General features: G+C 44.9%; 1 protein-coding gene across 1 annotated transcript in view; it reads right to left on the bottom strand.

Moving 5' to 3' along the window:
- GLS (glutaminase) overlaps positions 1-23,498 on the bottom strand; it is a 71,837-nt gene that overhangs the window by 4,334 nt on the left and 44,005 nt on the right. Inside the window, 3 exon segments of the mRNA XM_054381470.1 lie at positions 185-248; positions 382-458; positions 1,936-1,997. Of these exon segments, the coding sequence (XP_054237445.1) occupies positions 185-248; positions 382-458; positions 1,936-1,997 (203 nt within the window).

Raw genomic sequence — 23,498 nt, 5'->3', positions numbered from 1 at the left:
CCTTTTTTTTTTTTTTAATCCCTGTTTGTTCTGTAGAACCTATAGAGAACCAGGAGGATCCTGTTCCTTCTGCTTCAACTCAGTGCATTCCAAAATGCTCAGCTCAATATATTCCACTCCTATCTGATGGATACCTCTCCTCATGGGGGCTGGAGAGGGGCTATTTGAGCACCTTTCCACTCACCTGTCTTTGGGAAAAGGATTCACTTTGCATGCTTCCAGCAGGAATTTAACAACGTCCACGTGTCCTGTAAGAAGAGCAGGTCTGTGAGGGTACAGACACAGAAAAGCAGGAGTGCACAGACAGGGAGTGGAGATACCCTAAGGCAAGCTGACCACATCCCACGAGCAGACAGCAAACCACAGCCCAGCAGACATTACCTTCTGCAGCTGCTACATGCAGGGCAGTCCGTGAGTCATAGTCTCTTTGTTCCATATCCATTCCTGAGAGAGCAAATCTAACCATGAAAAAAATAATTTATTCAAGTATTACTTAATTAGTACAAATTACAAAGGCAGCATGAACCATGGCCCCATGCTAAAGCAATGGCAGCTCTGCTGCCAGGGGATATAAATGGTAGCAAGGGCACACTGGGACTTTGGTTGCAGTGAAAGGGAACCTCTACCTCCTGTTCTGGAGAACAGGTCTGGTGAGGAGCAGCTGAGGGAACTGGAGTAGTTTAGCTTGGAGAAAAGGAGGCTGAGGGGAGACCTCATTGCTCTCTACAGCTACCTGAAAGGAGGTCAGAGTGAGGTGGGGGCTGGTCTTTTCTGCCTATTAAGAAATGATAGCATAACAGGAAATGGCCTCAAGCTGCACAAGGGGAGGTTTAGGTTGGATGCGAGAAAAAAATTCTTCACTGAAATGGTTCTCAAACATTGGATGAGGCTCCCCAAAGAGGTGGTTGAATCCCCATCCCTGGAGGTGTTTACAGAGGCAGAGATGTGCCACTGAGGGACATGGTTTAGCACCAGCCTTGGAAGAGTTAAATAATGCTTAGTCTGGATGATCTTTTCCAATCAAAACTGATACTGACTCTATGATAAAGGGTAGGGTCTTAACTTTATTTCTGCTGTTATAAAGAGAAATAAAATGTCTTTGCAGGAAACATAACTGTTGAATCACAGAATCAGAGAATGGTAGGGATTGGAAGGGACCTCCAGAAATCACTGAGTCCACCCCCCCTGCCAAAGCAGGATCACCAAAGAAAGCAGGTCTACATGAACACATCCAGTTGGGTTTTGAAAGTCTCCAGAGAAGGAGACTCCACAACCTCTCTGGGCTCCATCACCCTCACTGTAACAAAGTTTCTCTTCACATTGAGGTGCAACATCCTGGGTTCTATCTTGTAGCTGTTGTTCCTTGTCCTGTCACTGGGCACCACCAAAACCAGCCTGGCACCTTCATCCTGACACCCACCCCTCAGATATTGATAGACATTCATCAGATCCCCTCTCAGCCTTCTCTTCTCCAGACTAAAGAGCCACAGGTCTCTCAGTCTTTCTTCATAGCAGAGATGTTCAATTCCCCCAGTCATCCTCATAGTTCTCCACTGGACTCTCTCCAGCAGATCCCTGTCTCTCTCGAATTGGGGAGCCCAAAACTGGACACAGTATTCCAGGTGTGAACTCACCAGAGCAGAGTAGAAGTGAAGGAGAACCTCCCTAGACCTGCTGGACACACTTTTCTTGATGCACCCCAGGACACCATTGGCCTTCTTGGTCACAAGGGCACATTGCTGAAAGCAACTACTTCCCCGTGATCCACAGACACAGAAAGCAATGGGACTGCAGGATAGCCTGAGTTTGGTGGTGAATACATTCAATCTCCAGTGCAGCTGGATGCCTCCACCACCACCACAGCACATATTCATAAGCAACCATCAGCAGCAAATTCCCCACAAGCAGCATTCCCACACCCAAGCTGACTTTTACCTGCGGAGTGCAGACACATCCCCTGTGTAGGCAGCAAACAGCAGATTGATCACGGACTTCACCTGCAAAGAGAGATGCAGGCCAGTTTATTTGGCTTCCTTCCTCAACTAGGATCCAAATGGAAAGAAAACATCCAATCCCAGCCTGCCCACCTGCCCCAGTGCTTGCAGACTTGACAGAATCACAGCATGTTAGGGGCTGGAAGGGACCTCGAAAGCTCATCCAGTCCAACCCCTCTGCCAGAGCAGGAGCACCTATACCAGACCACACAGGAACACATCCAGAAGGGTCTTGAGTATCTCCAGAGAGGGCGACTCCACAACCATCCCTGGCTGCATTTTGAAGCAATGTAAAACACTGGAAGGCTTTGTTCCAGCTTGATTTGTCACCAGAAGCTTTAGGACTGTCTTTCATAGAATGGCTCAGGATGGAAGGGACCTCAGAGATCATCTGCTCCAATCTCCTTGCCATGGGAAGGGACACCTCTTAACTAGTCTTGGTTGATCAAGGCCTCATTCCATCTGGCCTGCAACAGCTCTAGGGAGGAGGCATCCACAACCACTCTGGGCAAATATTCCAGAGTCTCACCACCCTTGTACTGAAGAACTTCTTCCTAAGATGCAGTCTAAACCTACTCTCCCTCAATTTAAACCACTCCCCCTTTGTCCTGTCTCTTGACACCCTTTATGAAAAGTCCCTCTCCAGCCTTCCTGCAGGTTGACTTCGAGCATTGGAAGGCAGCTTTCTGAGGTTGAAGACGCAAGGGCAGTAGAAGAACTATCAAAGGTACCTTTCTACTCTCCAAAGGTAAAAAAAAAAATCTGAGCCTTGCTGTGTGGACAAACAATCTTTGTCTCTTAGATTGCCCAAAGATATTGGAATTACATAGAGAGCATTCACTTGGCACAGTTCATTAAACCAGAAACACCTTGGGAGACAAATTCACTTTGGAAAAAGAAGGGGGTTAGTTCTGGGATGGGTTTTCTGTGTCCTTTGGGCTGGGATTTTTGTTGGGTTGGGTTGGGTTGTTGGAGGTTTTTTGTTTGGGGTTTTTTTTTTGGTTGCTTGGGGGTTTGTTTGTTTTGTTGTTGCCTTGTTTCTCTTTATTTTTTTTTGTAGCAGGAGAAATCTTTGTGAGCAGGAAAGAAGAAATGGTTCTGATTTTGCTTTGTAGGACAGAGTTTCCTGACAGATTTTTCCATCTAATAGCAAAGCTTTCTTCAAATAAACAGATTTTTAAGCACTCCATCGCATCACTAGTCACTACAAGAGCAGCAAGGTTTCAATGCAGGCAAAACCTGGATCTTGGTAGATCAATTACCACAAGCTGCAGGCAGGCTGGCAGGGCTTTCCTCAGCTTTCCTTTCCTCAGCTTTACTAATTAACAAGAAACAATACCCTTAAGGCTACATCAACCTCATCCCATGCACATTTTTAATGTGTCCTGGTGAAAAAAACTCCACAAGTTTTAACAAGAGCCAAACCCAACAAGATGAAATGGTCTTAAGCATCCCACACCAGCTTCCTTATCACCAACTGACACAGCCACTTCTAGGCACCACTTCACAGGACTTCCCAGTAAGCCTTCCAAGCTGCTGCCTCGCTTTTTGAGTCTACAAAGCTCTTCTGCCACTGCTACTGCTCGAGTACCACAGATAGAGGAGAAAACTGACCTTCTACCATGAGGAGGAGAAACAAACAAACAGAATCCCCACCCAGAAGCAAGTCTCCTCCAGATTCCTGCAAGAACACTGGCGTGTTTTAACAGAGCCAGGGAGGAGCCAACATCTGTGCCTCGTGTAAGCCGCAGCGGTGGAACTGCTTGTTGGTTTTCACACCTCAAATATGCACTGACGCAGAGCACAGGGAGACTGAGCCAGGATGGAAACAGACACTCTCCCGGCTCCACTATCCACAAACTCCTCCTGCAGCTCCTTTTTGGGTTGCTCTATGAGATATATCAGGCTTAGGAGCCTTGCACAGCAAGTGTGAGACCTGCTTGGCAGGATCTGCAGGTCTCCATCCCCTCTACCTCCCAGGCCTCTCCTAAACCGGACCAGCTCCTGGGCTCTCTCAGCACTGTCCCTGGTCACCTTTAACTGTGGCAAATCTGACATCACTGCCCAGACCCTCTTCAAGCATTACAGAGGACAGGCCTGAAGTAACTCTGTAATTCTGAAAGACTTAAACACTGGAACAGGCTGCCCAGGGAAGTGGTTGAATCCCCATCCCTGGAGGTGTTTCAAAGAGGCAGAGATGTGGTGCTGAGGGACCTGGTTTAGCACCAGACTTGGAAGAATTAGAAAATGGTTGGACTTGATGATCTTAAAGGTCTTTTCCAACTGAAACAATCCAATGTTCCTCCCATGATGATTTTTTGGTTTATAGCTTCTGAAAAACAGAAACAAAACAAACCCAAAAAACTCCCAGCAGTGACCAAGAACCCTACAGCACATCAGAGTGGGCTTTGCTCTGGCTGCAGAACCAGCCATCCACCCCTACAGCCTTTGTTTCTCTCCCCCACCCCTGGGTAGCTCCCCACACAGATGCTGTGTCTCATCCTTTCTATCTAAGCTTGCAGCTGTCATGGAGACAGCTTCACAAGATACAAGTGCAAATATCTAAGAGCACTCTCATTAGGCTTTCAAGAGTAAACATCATGGCCACACCAAAATATTAAACCTTCCTAAAAGAACCACAGAATGGCTCAGGTTGGAAGGCACCTTGAAGATCATCTACTCCAATCCCCTCGCCACAGGCAGGGACACCTCTTAAGTGGACTTGGTCCCTCAAGGCCTCATCCAGCCTGGCCTTTAATACCTCCTCCAGGGAGGAAGCTTCCACAACCACCCTGGGCAACCTATTCCAGAGTCTCACCAACCTACTCTCCCTCAGCTTCAAACCAATCTCCCTTGTCCTGTCTCTAGGCACCCTTATGTAAAGTCCCTCCCCAGCCTTCCTGCAGGTTCCCTTCAGGTATTGCAAGGCAGCTATAAGGTGCCCCCAGAGCCTTCTCTTCTCCAGGCTGAACAACCCCATCTCCCTCATCCTATCCTCATAGCAGAGGTGCTCCAGCCCTTGGATCATCCTTGTGGCCCTCCTCTGGACTTGCTCCAACAGTTCCATGTCCTTCTTATGCTGGGGACAGCAGAACTGGACAAAATGTACATCCTGTATAGATCCTGGGCTGTGCACTGCATTTTAAAGCAGCCATGGAAGGAGAATTTGGTTTGATAATCTCTACATTTCATCAGGATGATTCAGTTTTCTTCTGAGAGTGGAGCTGAGCATCACTCTGCTGCTGGTGCCTGGCTGGTTACACTCAGGCAATTCATGTTCTACTGACTCCTCTCCCTTTTTCCACATCTAAGATGAGCAGAGGACATTACACCCATACTAAAACCTACTTCTGAGGCAACTGATCATTTTGGCTGGGCTTCTTCCTGTTTCTGGGAAATGCAAATGGGCATTAAGGTAATAAAATAAAAATAACAGCCCTTCCTCCCTTCCAGAAAAATAACTTTCCAAGGGCAGCTAGGGCCAAGAATCCCTCTGGATTCAGCAGAACCTTTTGCTAAGAAGCCATTTTCATTTCCTGTAACAATGTGACAAATGTAGTTTGGAGATCCCTGAGGCTTTCTGACAGGATAATCCTGCAGATTCACAGATAGCACTGGGTTGGAAGGGAGCCTCAAAGATCATCTTATCCAACCCCCTGCACTCAGCAGAGACACCTCCAGCTAGATTATATTGTGCCTCTCAGCAATCTGGGAGAGGTTAAAGCTGCTCCTTTCTTAAGGCAAATAATGTAAACCAAGGAAATACAAATGCAGGTAACAATCAAACTCTGCTTGGTTAATTCAGAATAAAAATCCAGTTGAGGGCCATGAAGATCAGAGGACTGGAGCACCTCTTCTGTGAGGGGTTGTTCAGCCTGGAGAAGAGAAGGCTCTGGGGAGATCTAATAGTAGCCTTCCAGTACGTGAAGGCAGCCTGCAAAAAGGCTGCAGAGGGACTGTTTCCAAAGGCCTGCAGTGATAGGACGAAGAGCAATGGTTTGAAACAAGAGAGGAGCAGATTTAGATTAGATGTTAGGAACAAGTTCTTTACTGTGAGGGTGGTGGAACACTGCAACAGGTTGCCCAGGGAGATGGTTGAAGCCCCATCCCTGGAGATATTCAAGGTCAGGCTCAAGAGGGCTCTGAACAACCTGGTCTAGTGCAGGAGGTCCCTGCTGACTGCAGAGGGTTGGACAAGATGACCTCTGGAAGTCCCTTCCAACCCAAACCATTCTATGGTTCTAGGCAGTAAATCTATTAAGGGATCAGGTAAGAGGTTCTCTGCCCCCAGCTCCCACCCTGAAATACCAGATCTGAGTACAAGAAAGAAAACCCAAGACAGCTGCTGCTGAAGAACTACACCAAGGCGAATTGAAAGGAAGGAATCACCCCGAGGTCAGAGCAGCAGGAAGACAGACCACTATGGCAGATTGCTTCCAATAAACATGGGGTGGGGAGAAGAGAAAAAAAAAAAAAAAAAAGAATAATCCTCCAAACCCCAGCACCACTGAAGTTAAAGGAAAACTGAGCACTGAAGTGACTCCTGGCTTGAGGCTTTCATACTGCAGTTATATGTGTCTCCTAAAGCTGATGGAGCTAAAAGTTTAGAAGAGGTAAAAGCTTTGAGGAGGTCTTCTTCAAACAGCAGGACTCAGATGTGAAGCCAGCTGCATATGAATGGAGGAAGCACAGCACCAAACAAGAGCTGTCGAAGTATTTTGGTAAGATTGGATAGTTGGGGGGCTGTTTGTCAATTTCTCCATGTACATCCTGATAAAACTCACGAAAAGGGAAGTTTAACTCCAGCATTTATATGCTGAAGGTATCTACTGTACCTGGAGTTCTGATACGTCTAACTGATCTGAAAAACTTGACTGAATTCCATCTAAACAGGAGAAGGAACTTCTTTAATTTAAGGGTGCTGGAGAAGAGAAGGCTGAGAGGGGACATTCACCACATCTCTGGGCAGCCTGCTCCAGGTCTCCAGCACTCTCACAGCAAAAACGTTTTTGTCATGCTGAGATGGAATTTCCTGAGATTGAGTTAATATCCATTGCCCCCTGCCCTATCACTGGGTATCACTAAAAAGAGACTGGCTCCAGCCTCCTAACAGCCACCATTCAGGTATTTGTAGACATTGATAAGGTCCCCTCTCAGCCTTCTCCTCCCCAGACTAAACAGCCCCAGGTCCCTCAGTCCTTCCTCAAATGAGAGATGCTCCATTCACTCAACCATCCTCCTAGCTCTCCATTGAACTCTCTCCAGTAGTTCCCTGCCCCTCTTAGTCTTCCAAACACTTCCTGGAAAGCAAGCTGCTATCACTATTAGCAAAAACATGGTAAACTGGGCCAGGAGATGGAGATGAACTGCTATGGTCTTGTGGGCAAAGAGTGACCTGATACCTTCTGCCCACTGCCTCACACACCTCAGTGTTTCTATAAACCATCCAGACCTCATGCAGCAACCAAACCCCATCAGCTGACCATACCAGCATGACCGTACCTGCCCCTGTGTCCCTCTCACAGATTCATGCAGGTTGGAAGAGACCTCCAAGATGATCCAACCTGTTGCTACAGAGCTGTCTGTCCTGCACTGCTATGGCTGTGGTGAGTCCCCCCACAGCAAGGTGAGCCTCCGCTCCATGAGGAGAGGGAAGCCAAACAGCTGTGCAGGCAAAGAAAACAAATCCTTTGCAGGGAAAAAAAAAATTAATTTAGCTCAGAGCTGGATTAATTCCACAAGAAGCTCTTAGCTAAAAAGGTCACTGTATCTGGATTTTAATTTCCTACTGTGTCCTGCTTCCTGAGAGCACTCCCCCCTTCATAATTTCTTTCAAAACATGACAGAATTTACAATCAAAAAAAATATTACTTCCAACCTTACTGTGTCTCTGGGTGGCTGAGGAATAGAGTCAAGCCTGAGAGGTTAAAATGCTGCTGCTGAAAAAGGCATACAAACAAGGACAAACCTCCATCTTTCCAATGCTTTTCACATGGTTATATAGGGACAATGCCACAGGTTAGTCCTCAAAAAAAAAAAAAAAAAAAAAACCACAAAAAAACCCCCTACTCAAAATATTGAGGGGGAAAAAAAAAAAAGATGGTTTGAGTGAATATTGTTTCTCAAGGATTTTTCGATATCTGAACTTTACTATGCACCAGATCCAGGGTGCCTTTCAAAGGAGGAAAAAAGAGAGAATCATAGAATCAGTCAGGGTTGGAAGGGACCACAAGGATCATCCAGTTCCAACCCCCCTGCCATGGGCAGGGACACCTCACACTAGATCAGGCTGGCCAGAGCCTCATCCAGCCCGGCCTTAAACACCTCCAGGGATGGGGCCTCAGAGCTAGTTGAGAACTAAAAGCCACCACTCTCTTAGTATCTCATTTTTTTGCTTAAAAGGGGGACATTTAAAACAAGTTTCCTTTGGGAACCCTGCTCTCCTGGCCAACCAGCTAAAAGAACAGAGTTTTAAACGTCCCACTGCACAGCGCAGAGGTGTGGAGATAAACTGGGATATAAACTTCAGCTCTTGGCATGGAGATCAACTAGAATGTAAACTTCAGCTCTTGCAAGCACAAGACTTCCCTAATGACAAGCAACTATTACAGAGACCCCAGGGATCTCAGAATGGGTCCCAGAGAAGCAAGAGTTTTGGTACACAATACCCCAAGCCATTCAGGCTCCTGAGAAATGCTCCTAAGCTATAAGAGAGCTGCACTGAAATGGGACTGAAGTCCTGCAGCTCTTCCTCAGTGTAGAAGGCACCACAGAAATCAGACCAAAGCGTGGGCACGTGCCTGTGAGGCACAGCTCTCCACACCACTCAGTGCCACCACGGCTGCTGCAGTCAGCCTGCATTGCTGGTATCTCAGCTATCTTCCTTTGGCCCTGCACCGACAGGAGGGTGAGGCAGCCCCACAGGAGAAGTCTGGCAGATGTTATTTGAACGCTGCAGATCCTGAGGCGGCCTGGTGACAAGCAGGAGGAAGGCTCAGCGACTGCCCTGACAGGCAGAAGGCAGCTGGGTCAGGCTGACATGCCAAAGCCATGAGCAAGGGCCGGGCTTGCCAGGAGAGCCCAGGCCGAGACGGCCGCGGCCGTTCAGTGCCGAGCTGCTAATCCGGCTCAGGCCTGGGGATTAACCCTGCGCTGTCAAAAATAGATGCTTAAGCTGCCCAAGGTGAGCGTGTGTCTAGCAAACCAGGATTAATGTTTCATACTGGGGAAAGAATGACTACCAGAGACTCTTCCTGTTCTCCTGACCTTTGCAAACGGCCAAGTGCTGGCACATGAAGCAGCAGCAGAGTTTACATCAGTCAAGACAGACTGTACTAAGTATTGAAAGCTCCAAATTCAACTTCATGGTAATACTGCTCCTACCTTTCATGAACTCATAGGATGGTTTGGGTTGGAAGGGACCTTAAACATCATCTAGTTCCCAATTCCCAAGCCAACAGGTTGCTGAAGGCCTCATCCAACCTGGCCTTGAACACCTCCCAGGAGGGGGCATCCACCCCCTCCCTGGGCAAGCTGTTCCAGTGTCTCACCACCCTCACTGTAAAGAGTTTCTTCCTGATCTCCAATCTAAATCTGCCCTCCTCAAGCTTCAATCCACTCTCTCTCAGGATCCTATCACTATAAGCCCTTGTAAAAAGTCCCTTCCCAGCTTTCTTGTAGGTCCCCTTCAGGTAGTAGAAGGCTGCTACAAGGCCTTCCTGAAGCCTTCCCTTCTCCAGGCTGAACAGCCCCAGCTCTCTCAGCCTGTCCCCATAGGGGAGGTTCTCCAGCCCTCTGATCATCTTTGTGGTCTCCTCTGGAACCACTCCAGCAGCATCATGTCCCTCTTACGCTGGAGGCACCAGAACTGGACACAGTACTCCTAATTGGGTCTCATGAGAGCACAGCAGAGAGGCAGAATCACCTCCCTCCTCCTCCCTTTAATGCAGCCCAGGATACAGCTGCCTTCTGGACCAAACTGGGTCCTAAAGCTGATCCTCTGCTTTGTTGCCCCTGAAATAAAGTTGGTACCTAAAGGTAAGGAAAACATTGGAAAGTCAAAATGAAGACTGATGCAGAAACAAATACCCAAGCAGAACAACAGGGGGTTGGCAAAAGCCTGTCCGTACTGCTGTCTGCCCACTCACGCTTCCTACAGCTGCTGGTTTTCTGCCTGGCACAGGCAGAGCTCCGTAACAACCAGTGAAGGACTGAAACTAGTGTTGCAATGACCACAATGCTCATGCCAGAGAAGTGCCCATGTATTGCAGAATCACAGAACATTACAAGTTGGAAGGGAGCTCAAAACATCATCAAACCTAACCCCCCTGCCAGAGTAGGATCACCTAGAGTAGGTCACACAGGAACACATCCAGGAGGGTTTGAATCTTTCCATAGAAGGAGACTCTGCAACCTCTGGGCAGCCTGTCCCAGGGCTCTGTCACCCTCAGTGACAAAGTTTTTCTTTATGTTCACATGGAACCTCCTCTGCTCCAGCTTGCACCCACTGCCCATTGCCCCTTGTCCTGTACCTGAGCAGAGCCTGGCTCCACCCTTCTGACATTCTCCCTTTACATCTTTATAAACACAAACGAGGTCACTCCTCAGGCTCCTCTGTTCCAAGCTAAGGAGCCCCAGCTCCCTCAGCCTTTCCTCAGAAGGGAGACGTTCCACTGCCTTCAGCATCTTTGTGGCTCTGTGCTGGACTCCTCCAAGCAGTTCCCTGAACTGCTTCCTCTTGAACTGAGGGGCCCAGAGCTCGATGTGGCCTCAGCAGGGCAGAGTAGATGGGGAGGAGAACCTCTCTCAACCTACTAAACCACAGCCCTTCTAATCCACCCCAGGATGCCATTGGCCTTCTTGGCCACAAAGGCACATTGCTGGCTCACAGTCATCCTTCTGTCCACCAGGACCTCCAGGTCCCTTTCCCCTTCACTGCTCTCCAACAGGTTGGTCCCCAGTCTATACTGGTCCATGGGGTTGTTCATTCCCAGATGCAAGACTCTGTACTTGTCCTTGTTGGATTTAATTCAATTTCTCCCTGCCAAACCCTCCGACCCGTCCAGGTCTCACTGAATGGCAGCAGAGCCTTCCGGTGTGCCAGCCACCCCTCCCAGTTTGGTGTCATCAGCAAACTTGCTGACAGTGCCCTCATGCAAGTCACTGATGAATACATTGACTATTACTGGTCCCAGTACTAACCCGTGAGGGACTCCACTAGACACAGGCCTCCAACTAGACTCTGTCCCATTGACCACAACTCTCTGACTTCTTTCCTTCAACCAGTTCACATCCACCTCACTACCTGATCATTCAGACCACATTTCCTCAGTCTAGCTGCGAGGATGCTGTGGGAGATGGTGTCAAATGCTTTGCTGAGATCAAGATAAACCACATCCACTGCTCTACCCTTATCTACCCACCTGGTTATGATCTCATAGAAGGCTGTCAGGTTGGCTGAACAGGACTTTCCCTTGGTAAAACCATGTAACACCTCTCAGGCAGAGATCTTCAAGCATCACTAAGCATTCCTTTCACTTCTCAGTCGAGATTTCAATGTCTGTGCCCACTCATGTGCCCCATGACAGCACAAGCAGCCTGCCAGGACACAACACCCAAACTTAAGTGCTGTGTTTTAGTCAGGGAAACCCAGGCTAGTTTAGGTGCCTCACCCAGGTGAAGGCTAGTTCTGAGGAGCTCTCAGAGCTTGCCTGGTGAAGTTCTCCCTGATTCTAGGGGATGGACAGTCCATGAAGGCACTCCAAGCAGCCTATGGATTACACTAACATTACCTAACCCATTACCTAACCCAACAAAAACCCTATCAGTTAGTTGAGAAAAGACAATTTCTGTAAATAACTCTCTAAAGCACACAAGAAGTTGTGTTTTGGCTCGAGTAAGAGTGATCAACAGACCCTATCTGCCTCTACAGCAACATGTGGACATGGCACTTTGGGACATGGCTTAATGGCCACGGTGGTGCTGAGTTGATGGTTGGACTCACTGATCTTAAAGGTCTTTTCCAACCAAAACAATTCGATGATTCTCTGACTGTAGTGTCAGCTCTAACTGAGCCTCTTGCCCTGACTTTAACTAAACACAAGGCTCATGAAACATTTATGGAGTGAGAATTCCTCAGGAATTCCTTTGCTCCCGTTACACAACAAACCAGTAAAGGATATAGGAATAAATTAACGTAGATGCTTGCACACAGTAATGAAGTACAGAAACATCTGAAAATGCAAACAAGCTGTTCCACAAAGCTTTTTCTCCTTCAGGACTTTCCCCACCACCTCTTTCCCTATTTTCTGCACTACTGATCCTCATCTTATTTGAGGGAATTGCAAAAATAACTCTAGAATCTGCCCAGATTTACACTTCTGTGTTCTGAAACTAACACAGGAAACAATTTTGGAGTTTGGTTTTATTTGTTTGTTGGGTTTGTTTTAGGTGGTTTTGGGTCTTTGTTTGCTGGTTGGGTTTTGGGTTTGGTGTGGGGTTTTTTTTGTTTGTTTGTTTTTTTCCTTCTCCAGCCCACTTCCTAACACATCAGTTCTTTCTTTTCCTCTAGATGGTGTAGGCTCCTCTTTCCATCTGGGAGACAGAGGAAGATCCCCAGCTCCTTCAGTTTTATGAGCTGCAGATGCAGCATTTATTTTTGGAGTCAAAGCTACAACAGTGGCTTTGAAAGCTGCTTTCACAGGGGTTATTTTTGGAGGCTTTGCTGGTGGAATCAACTTGAAAATATAGCTTACACAGCAATTATTCACACTGCTTGTGTGGCTGAGAGAAAACCAAGCCTCAGAAACACTTCTTTATCCCTCAGTTACTGCCTTACGATTTTCAGCAGCCATGTTCTGACACAATTCATGTGGAGACTGAAAGCTGCTTCTCTACTCTCATGAGCTATGTCTAGGCCACAGCCACAAGAGAGGTTGTGTTTCATGTATACATACCCAAAGCACCTTTAAACCAACTCTGCTGCTACTATAGCTACAAAAAACCTCAGGCAGGCCAGCAAAGCAGGCTCACAGAAGAGCTCCTCAGTCTCCCATTGCCCAGCTGTGATGGCAACAGAGTTCTAACAGCCTGCAGTCTGTAACCCCTTGGATGAGTTAATCATATTTAGGACCAAAACAAAGAGGTCCTCCAGTGCTCTGCAACCTACCCTACAGACCCTTCCTGCAGCAGCATAGCTGAGCTGGTTACACAGAAATAGAAGGAACTCATCTTAAAATCACAGAATCACAGAATATATCTGGTTGAAAGGGACCTCAAAGATCACCCAGTCCAACCCGTGACCCACCACTGAAGTCAACACTGAACCATGTCCCTAAGTGCCAGGTACACAGTCCACTTAAACAATCCCAGGGATGGTGACTCCATCACTGCCCTGGACAGACCATTCCAATGTTTGAGAACCCTCTCAGTGAGGAAATATTTCCTAACATCCAGCCTAAACTGCTGCAGCCTTGAAACCTTTTTCACTAGTCCTGTTGCTTGCCAACAAGGAGAAGAGGCTGCTCCCTCCTCACTCCAACCTCCCTTCAGGTAGTTGTAGAGAGCAATGAGGTTTGCCCTCAGCCTCCTCTTCTCCAGGCTGAACAACCCCAGCTCCCTCAGATGCTCCTCCAAGGCCATGTGCTCCAGGCCTTTCACCAGCCTCACCGCCCTTCTCTGAACACATTCAAATCTATTATAGGCCAAAAAGTGTAAAGTACCAGATAATGCCACCAAAACCTGCAACTATTAAGAGGATTACCACTGCGTTTTACAGTAAACCAAGTCTCTGCCTGTCTGCCTCACGTCTTTTTTTTGTCAGACTACTTTGAATTCACCTCCTCCAATACCAACAATGGCCATGGAGTGGATATTAATTGCTGGAAAGAGTCTGTCTCACTGGACCTCCTCAACACATCTCTTTGCCTGTGAAAAGGCTGATTCATCTTAAATACTAACAAAAGCAGGAGACCCAAGCTCTTCAAAGAGTCAAGAAAAAAAATTTCCTTCAACTTGCATGGCAAAAAGCAAGAGTCAGAGGTGGGACTGAGCTGAGTTCTACAACTGAGCCACTGCATGATCAGAGATGATTACATATAATTCTTTGAGTTTTTAGATAATAAATGGGACTTTGGATCTTCTAACTGAAATTTTAAACACTTAGATACTTCCAATAGTTTGTGAATCCAGAATTAATAGTCTGCTTCCTACTGGGGATTTGCTCAAGTGCCTTAAAGACACTAAGGCACAGGCTGAACTTGTCCTTGAAGCTGGCCAGCTATGGAAGCAGAGACTTTATTTCATGACAACAAGCAGTAGCTTCTTATTTCTGATTCCAGCCACTAATCCATTCTAAAGTCTTAGTGAAGCGATTCTGCTTAAATTACAGCCAAGACTATGCAAGTAACATGAATTAAGAGTTAAAGAATTAAGCAGTGTCGACTAGATGAAGTGAAACATCTACTTACCTTCAGTAAGAGAGATTTTCAGAAAGACCATGCCCGTCTATTCCACTCCTGAGATGTGCAAAACCCCATGGGGTGAGTTGAGCCCATTGGGGCCAGCCACGTTTCTCAACTCCCACCACTGCCTCCCTCAGAAGATGCCAACATTGGCTCCACAACTTGAGCCCCAGAGGTGCAGAGTGGGTCACATAAACCAAAGTTTAGTTGATCCCTGCATACAAGCCTCTTCCCCAGCAATCAGGGTATTCAAACTCACAGACTGCATTGGGTTGGAAGGGACCCTCCAAGGTCATCTTGTCCAACCCCTCTGCAGTCAGTAGGGACACCTCCAGCCACATGAAGTCCGATCTTGATTGTCTCTTATGGATGGGGCCTCATCCACATCTCTGGGTAGCCTGTTCAGAAGGGCTTGTGGTGATAGGATGAGGGGCAATGGTTTGAAACTGAGCAGGGCAGATTTAGGTTGGACATCAGGAGCAAGTTCTTTGCAATGGGAGTGGTGAAATACTGGAACAGGTTGTCCAGGGATGCAGTTGAGGCCCCATCCCTGGCGACACTCAAGATCATACTTGATTTGCTCTGGGGAAACATTTCCTAGTTGGAGGTGTCCCTGCTGACTGCAGGGTGGGGGTTGGACAAGATGACCTTGGAGGGTCCCTTCCAGCCCAATGCAATCTGTGAGTCTGTGAAAATGGCTGCAAGTTCCAAAATGGTAAAATAATAATTCTTGCAGTAACCTGTTCTAAAGATCTTAGGGCTGATCATTTCACAGTACTGATTTTGGCAGGTCCTGATCAGTCCTCTCATATAGCAGACAATATACACAGAAATCTTAACAAGGTGAATGAACGCCGATCAGCTGACACCACATGCAGGGAAAAAACCACAACAAGAGCCTTTGAAGTCGCTGGATACAGACATTACTAACACTGCAAGATTTGGGACCAAAGGGCTGGGATCAAGGCTAAGTCACATGGATAAAGCAGAATGCTGATGGGTGCTTCAGTGACACTAGCTGTGTTAAGCAGGACACAATGCAGTCAGGAGAGGACAAAAGCATGTCTGGCTTTTCAAGAATCTATTGACTAGGACTGATAGCCACACAACCAGCTTTCCAGGCTCAGGGGACTTCCCAGTTTCTGGATGACAGTTTATTCCTAACTACAGAAGTCAGAGCTGGAATTATTCCCAAAATAAAGGGGGAAGTTCTCAAAAGGTATTTACTGAAAATTGCAAGGAATTGAGTACACTTGGAGGCTGAAAGTAGAGTAGGGGAAATTCCATCACCAATGTGCCCTCTGCTCTTGCAGGGAGGGCTGCTTCTAAAACTACAAGGAACAAGTTTCTAGTCACCATCTTCTAATTTTCAGACTATTTATTCAGTACTTGCTTTTCTTGCATTAGAAATATTTATTAGCTTAAAACCCTGAAAACTCTGCTCTCCTGAGACCCCACCTGCAGTACTGTGTCCAGTCCTAGGGCCCACAGCATAAGAGGGGTACAGAGCTGCTGAAGGGTGTCCAGAGGAGGGCCATGAAGATGATCAGATGGCTGGAGCACATCCCTTATGAGAAAGTTGGGGCTGTTCAGCCAACAGAACAGAAGGCTCTGCAGAGACCTTATAGCAGCTTTCCAGTACATGAAAGGGGCCTATGAGGAAGGCTGGAAGGGACTTTTACAAGGGCTTGTGGTGATAGGATCCTGAGAGGGAATGGATTGAAGCTTGAGGAGGGCAGATTTAGACTGGAGGTTAGGAAGAAATTCTTTACAGTGAGGGTGGGGAGACACTGGAACAGGTTGCCCAGGGAGGTGGTGGATGCCTCCTCCTTGAAGATGTTCAAGACAATGCTGGATGAGGCCACCTGCAACCTGGTCTAGTGGAAGATGTCCTTGCCTGTGGCAGTGGGGTTAGAACTAGATGATCTTCAACCTAAATTATTCTGTGAATTTATGAAAATTGCTATAATATTCCCATCAGCTTTTGGTACATATGGTAAAACACACTCTGGTGTTTTATCTTGCTTCTCCATGCCCTCAGCCATAATTCTTAATACTCTTCTACAACAGCCTGCATGGGCTTTTTTCACACATTTGATTAGAAAGTTTATTCTTAGACCAAGATTACCTTTTCATTAGTTGTCTGGAAACAATTACAGGTTGGAGAAGTTTAAGAGCCCTTAAAAAGAGGTGTGAAATGCACTTCCCATAAAGAAAGCCAAAGCTACTCACATAACCAAAACCAGGTCTGAGTCTCCCCCCTCAAAGTGATACTGAATGACTAATTCCTGAGCAAACAATAAAGTTGCCTGGCTCAAGGAAAAAGCTGGACTCGTGAATGACATCAACAGGAAGCAAGCAACATTATCTCTTCCTATCACTCCACTTGTGTCCTCAGTTCATTGTTTTGATAAGCCCTCTGATCACAAAGAGTCCTAAGAGCAACACGCTGTCCTTCAGCAAACAACATACTCCGTGTTTGCAGTTAGCCTATTGTGCTTTAATAGAAAAAAATAAAGGCATGGCACTTTCACATCCCTAAGTCACTTTATTATCAATGATGTAAGAAAAAAAATATTTAGGATGCAGTGAAAATACAGCAAGAGGTGGAAATGTTAGTTACAGCTTAACAAAAGATTTATTTTTACCTATGCCACTTCTAGGACTCTCTAAAGGCCATCAGTTTTCCACATAAGCTTGCTATGCAGAGTGGAAAGAGAAAAAGCACCATCATAAGCTGCAGGAAGAGAAAACTTCAGCTGAAGTTAAGAAAAAATCCCTTGCTGGAAGTGGGAAAGCATGGGGACAGGTTACCCCAGTGAGGAGACAAACTCCATCCTTGGAAGTTTTGAACACCTGATCAGCAAAGTCCCAGAGCAACATGACCTAACTGATATCAGATCCTGCATTGAGGATTAGATCATCTCCAGAGATTCCTCTCAAGCTCTATGACCTTATGGTTTCATTCTTAGGTTGCTTAGTCACTAGAACCTCCTGCAATTCATACAAATGGGGTCTGATGATCACATCCAGCTAAGTAAAACTCACCTGTTTTAAGAAAAAATGGCAGAATGAAGATAAAATTCACATGATAAATGCATGAGAACTTGTCAATAACACACAAACACTGCAAATCCGATACACCAGCTGTCTGCACCTAGCTGTTAGAGACCTTTCCAAAGAGCCTAGCAGGCGTTTGGTGACTGTATTAGCAAAACAATTACTTCAAATTTTCTGAGTAGTTAACAATGTAAAAGAATCAAATTCAAGCCATTTCACTGGAAACTCAGGATACAGCAATACAGCAAATACAGGGAGGAAAAAAAACTTTATCTGAAGTCTGAAAAAATAACAACAAAATTCATTAATTTCATTAATAAGTTAATGACTTTGAATGAAGTCTGATCTGTAATAGGACATGAGGTACCAACTACCCATAACTTACAACATTTTAGTGCTAATTAAACTGGAGAAGATCTGCTGTAACTGATCAGATAAAGGGATCAGAGCAAATCTGGGAAGAAAATATGCAGAAGACAGCTTTTGACTCTGCAAGCATCAGGAAAGCACACAGACAACACTACAGAAGGCACCAGCTAGGTGTCAGCCAGGTCAAAGTCAGAGCAGCAGCTTAAGCAGGAAGTGTTCCCTTACAAGAGATATAATCCCCTACATGACTGCTGCTAAGTGAAACAGAGTTAAAAAGCAAGGCTGGCTGCAACATTTCTGATCATAGAAAAGCCTTTTGGAATTCTTCTCCTTTTCCCCTTGTCCTTCCTTTAACCCTGTTTTCTCATCAGCTTTTTCCTCATCAGCCTCCCACTTCCTCATCAGTGTGGAGGTGTCAAAGTGGCTGTTATTCTCCAACTCTGCATGGTCCAGTTACCTTAACAGCCTACTCCAGGTGATGCACCTACGTCAGCTGTGTTAAGTTCTCTTTAAACTACTTAAACTGGCGCAGCCTGCCCCCTCTCCCCACCCCCCCAGCCACTGCACACAGAAGTCACTAAACTACGTGCAGAGCTGTGCCACTCTCAAGTCTGGCAAAGCCTTTTAAATGCCACGTGTTCAAGTGATAGCAAAAGCCCACATAAAGCAGTGTCAGAGACCAACAATAAAACTAATTCCTACTTGCATGAGGAATCACAGCATTCCTGGATTGCAGACAATATACTCTAGGAGGAAGAGATGGTAAATTGGAACCTGCACTTACTCCAAAGTAGGTAGCTTCATCATTTAGACTGCAACAAACTACTCAACAGACCAGGATATAACTTCCTGAAAGAAAATGGGGATGTGCATATGACTCCTCCTTTCCAAGCTCCTAGACATGAATTTTCTAGACTGAACAAGAAGTGTGGAACAGACAAGATACCAGCATGATAAAGAAATAAAAAAGCTTTAGTTAAGATTTCTACCTGATTTAAAGCTTCTTGCCATCCCTGCAACCACTACAGACATCTGTGACATTCGAATTCCTCAAAGAGACTCTGCACTGAAGATAAATTATTAGGTGTATTGAATCATCCTAGCAGGAACTCTACAGAAAAGACAAAAAAAAAAAAATCTGTTCTTCTTTCACTGGAGTAATGGATTTTGAATTCCCATCAGAAAACTACAGAAATATTTAAACAAAATTAAGAGGTAAAAAAAAGAAGGCAGTAAAAGCCTACAAACAATGTTTAGGACACCAAAACATGATATATATAACTTCTGAAGCTCCTAACTGACTACTTTTTTCACAGCTGACTGCTGTGCATCAATGACATGTCTGTATCAAGAGCAGGAGAAGTAAGAACAATGAACCCAGATTCAACTAACCCTTGTTCAGAGCCCACAGTTGCTACTAGAAGGATGTGGTTTTTGGACCACCTTCCTTGCTACGTGTGATTTATTACAGGCTGTATTTTTAACTCCTTAATGCTCAAATCCACAGTTTCTACCCTGGAACTGGTACTACTGACCACATAGTTTCCTAGTGACTGCAACAGTACCTTCACACACAGTGCCTTTGATATCCTGCTGCACTGTGACACATTTATTAGAAAAGCCACGGTGAGAAAGCTTTGACAATTCGATTTTTGCTTTCAAAGATAACAGGTCAGAGAGAAAAATAATTAGATTATTGTACAAAACGTTTAAGAACTCTTAGGAAAGTTTTCAATGACTGGTTTAACTCAATCTGCTTATTCCACTTCCTTATCTAGAGCTTAATCTCTTTTTTTATTTTAGAGAGGAGCGCTCGTTTATCTCACATGAGTCTCAAAAATGTTTGAATCACGATGTTCTCCATTGGGGGGAGGGGAGTGTGGAAAAAATACAATTAAAAAAATCAGCTTAAAATAAATTTATTAATCAATACAAAAATAAGCATGCTGGAAATCAAGATACATAAATAACATACAATGCAAATGAAAAAAAAAATGGAAAATGAGACAGGAAACTTAAACAACTGAGCCAAAAAAAAGGTACAACACAAAGGCTAAAGGTAAAACTGTAAAAAGCACTTACATTTCTAATGAAATGTTAATGATGCTGACAAAGGAGAAAAGAAAAACAAAACTAAAACTAAAACAAAACCAACAAACAAACAGCTAAAAATGCTTGAATATCAAGAATTGCTATTACTGTAGCACAGGTGAACACTAAAACCGTTGCAGACTTCCAACATCCAGTGACTAGCCTCTATCACCACCTTCTCTCAGACCTGCTCACCAAAACCAGTGCAGGCACGGGTTAATTCCTCAGGGCAGACCTAACTATGGTCCCAGGCAACAATTACAGCCCTCTGTAGATGTGGCAGGTCAGAACAAGGATCTGTGAGTGTAGGCAAGTTACAAAATAATTGGTCCAAAGGAAGTCTCCCTGCCTCCTGATCCCTCCCTAACTAGAGGCTGGCTTCAAAAGCATGTATTACAGATCTGTAATATAGATATCTACCTAAAGTAAAGATTGTGTAAGCTGTGCCCTAGTCTTGCTATGCATCTTGAAGGTCTAGCAGTTTCCTTAGTTTTTAATTTCCCATTCAGGACTTGCCTCTGCCACAAGTTTTGTATGTAACTGACAAACAAATACGGTCAAGGTTTGAATTTTCAAGTTGAAAGGCAGATGGAATCATTTTCCATCCTCAACCATGGGGTTAGAATTAGCTTCAACTGGGACTAAACAAAAACGCACAAACAAACAAAAAAATCAGCAAAACAAATGTGCAGAATTAGGTCGAGCAAACCCTGCATGATTCACTTTCCTTTTCTAATTAAATCAGCAATTTAACTAGCAACATGTCATCACTCTTGATACTTTTCATGAGCAGCACAGACACATTCTGTTCCCTCTTACAACTGAGGGCATTTCAGGTGAAGACATGTAGGTGTGCAGGATCCGAGTACTTATGTCTCTGTACCTCCTAGTTTACTGTAAAATCCTCTAGTGGGTCAGGCATTTTTAGAACTCAAGCCTTTACCTTCACCTCTTTTACTTTACTTCCAAGGAGTGACAAACCTAACCTTACGATCAGTGATCAAAAATCTATAAGGTATTATTCAGCAATCTTTGTCTGACATTATTGACAGCTACACAATGTGTGTCTGACATTTGTTATTGACATCTGCACCACAGATTGGCCTCTTCATCCCAGCAGGACTTCAAATTCACTGAAAATTGATTGTTTTCACTTAAACGTTCTAATCTTAGGGTTCAAAAGACAGGAAGCCCATCCTTTCACTGCTAGATGAAGATTATTCAGGCTTTAGTCAGCTGATTTCAAATGTTTATGCAAAAGTAACAATACCTAAACAGAGTAATTAAGAACAGCTTGCTCTCCTAGCTTTGCTTTTTAACTCAGACACCCAGATGGGTCAAAAAAGGAGCAAGAAAAACCTAACTCTCCCCTTATGCACAATTCACTCCCTTTGGAGCTTTAGTCAAATAGAAAGGGAGAGGGACTGGGGGAGAGGGCAGGGAGGAGGAGTGGAGGTGTTACTAAAGCATTGTCTCTTAAAACCATCAGCTAATACCATTTATCATTTGGGTGAGTCTTCCCCAGTTCTACAACCAGGGCTCTGCATGATATATGCAAGGGGTCAGACACATCAAATTATCTGCAAAACTAGATAGAGGAAAACTTTACGGAGAACAATTTCCTAAGATTTTTAGCATCATCAAGAAACTAATAGCTAGAAATGGCAAGAATTTAGCAAGCCTGCTCCCTCTTTCTAGTGCTGCCTATTGAGCCTATCTGAAGCTTACACAGCACCAGGTCAAGCTATGCCCTACTGAAGAAACTCAAAAACCCATGAAATTATGCAATGAGCAGATGCAGCTGCCTGTAGAAAAACACAAGTCCTGTTCCTTAGCCAGCTGAGAGAGGTGCAAACTCACTATTATTTTGCAAAGGAGCAATTAATGATAACTTTGTAAAAATTTGCTTATGTGCAAGTAAAGGAAGCCTCTGATCCTACAGACGAACGTGCACACACACAAGCAGCTGGAAAATAAGTTAATTGTAAACAGTTTTAGTAAGCTTTACCTATCTGCTTCATACTGGAGATATTTCCTGCTCCCTACGTGGTTACCACTCCAAACCCAGGCTTGCTTACATTCCTCTCGAGGGTGGAGTACTGCAGTTTTAGTAAGGCAGACTTCTGAGTCACAGCTACCAGCTGGCAGCACAAGTGGCCAGCAAGACACTCAAAATCCTTTGGTATGAAATTTTTCTACTGCATTTAGTTAACCTGCAAACAAAGCAGGGGTTTTATCCCCTTCTCTCAGACATCCCTAGGTTATTCTGCTCTGTTTATTTAAATTTAGCATTTATAATTATTAAAGGTCTGATGGAAAAGAAAACTCTTGGCTAGCATGGCATATTCAAACAATTCATTTCTGTTCAAAGCAATCTGAAAGCTCACATTAATAACAAAATAAAAAGGATCTAGCAATAAGATGACTCAGAACCTATCTCCACTTCATATGCAATTATTTAGAAATTCATCATTTTGTTGTCTTTTGCTGACACTTTTTCACTTTATATTTTGAAGTAAAATTCTTCTGTCTCTATGTGCTGGACCCTGACAAGAGGCTATATTTAAAGTTCTTGCTTAGCTCTAAAGTTATTCACTTAAAAGTTCCCAGAGAAACAAAAAGAAATAGATATACACCAAAGTGGTATATATCTTTGAAAACATTCAGCTTTACCTTCTGGAAAAAAAAAAATAAAAGGTGTTTTCAGTAACCACAAAAAGCCAAGTGAACAGGTTTGGGTTTTGTTGTTTGCACATCCTTCTCCTCCCCGCTCCCCCCCAACCTTGAACTTTGACAGTCTTTTTTGGTATAGCATACAGAATTTACACAAAAGGAATATAGAAACTGAAACACCAGGCAAACAATATTCAAATCAGAAGTTTAACTCTAGAGATACTCGAGGTTTTTTTTTTTTTAACTGAAGGATTTAATGAAAGCAGAACCCATTCGTTTAGCTCTGCTCTCCCCGACCTTCCATTCTATACACTACGGTTCTGGAGATGTCCTCGTTTGATTCGGGTGACACTTTTTTCCATACTGTTTCTTTTAAAGCAAGTTCTTGCTGGAGATTCTCATAGTCCATTGGTCCAAAGGAATGCTAGTTGTTCAAGCAACATATATTATTCATTAGTGTATTGAAGTACATAAAAAAAAAAAAGCCATACTTGCAGTCAATGCTAACAGACTCACCTCTTCATTTCAACTGTTATCGTCTCTTTTCCAGTTATCATAGAATCGTAAAATTGTCAGGGTTTGAAGGGACCTCAGGGATCATCCAGTACCAACCCCCCTGCCATGGGCAGGGACACCTCACACTAGATCAGGTTGCTCAGAGCTCCATCTAGACTGGCCCTAAAAGCCTCTAGGAATGGGACTTCTACCACCTCCCTGGGCAACCCATTCCAGCATCTCACCACCCTCATGGTAAAGAACTTCTTCCTAGCATCCAATCTGAACCTACCCACTTCTAGTTTTGCTCCGTTCCTCCCAGTCCTATCGCTACCTGACATCCTAAAAAGTCCCT

This window comes from Indicator indicator, chromosome 5, assembly GCF_027791375.1.
Source record: "Indicator indicator isolate 239-I01 chromosome 5, UM_Iind_1.1, whole genome shotgun sequence".
In the NCBI taxonomy this organism is placed as follows: Eukaryota; Metazoa; Chordata; class Aves; order Piciformes; family Indicatoridae; genus Indicator; species Indicator indicator.
The sequence above is the reverse complement of the archived record's forward strand: the minus strand, read 5'-3'. Positions and strand labels throughout refer to the sequence as shown.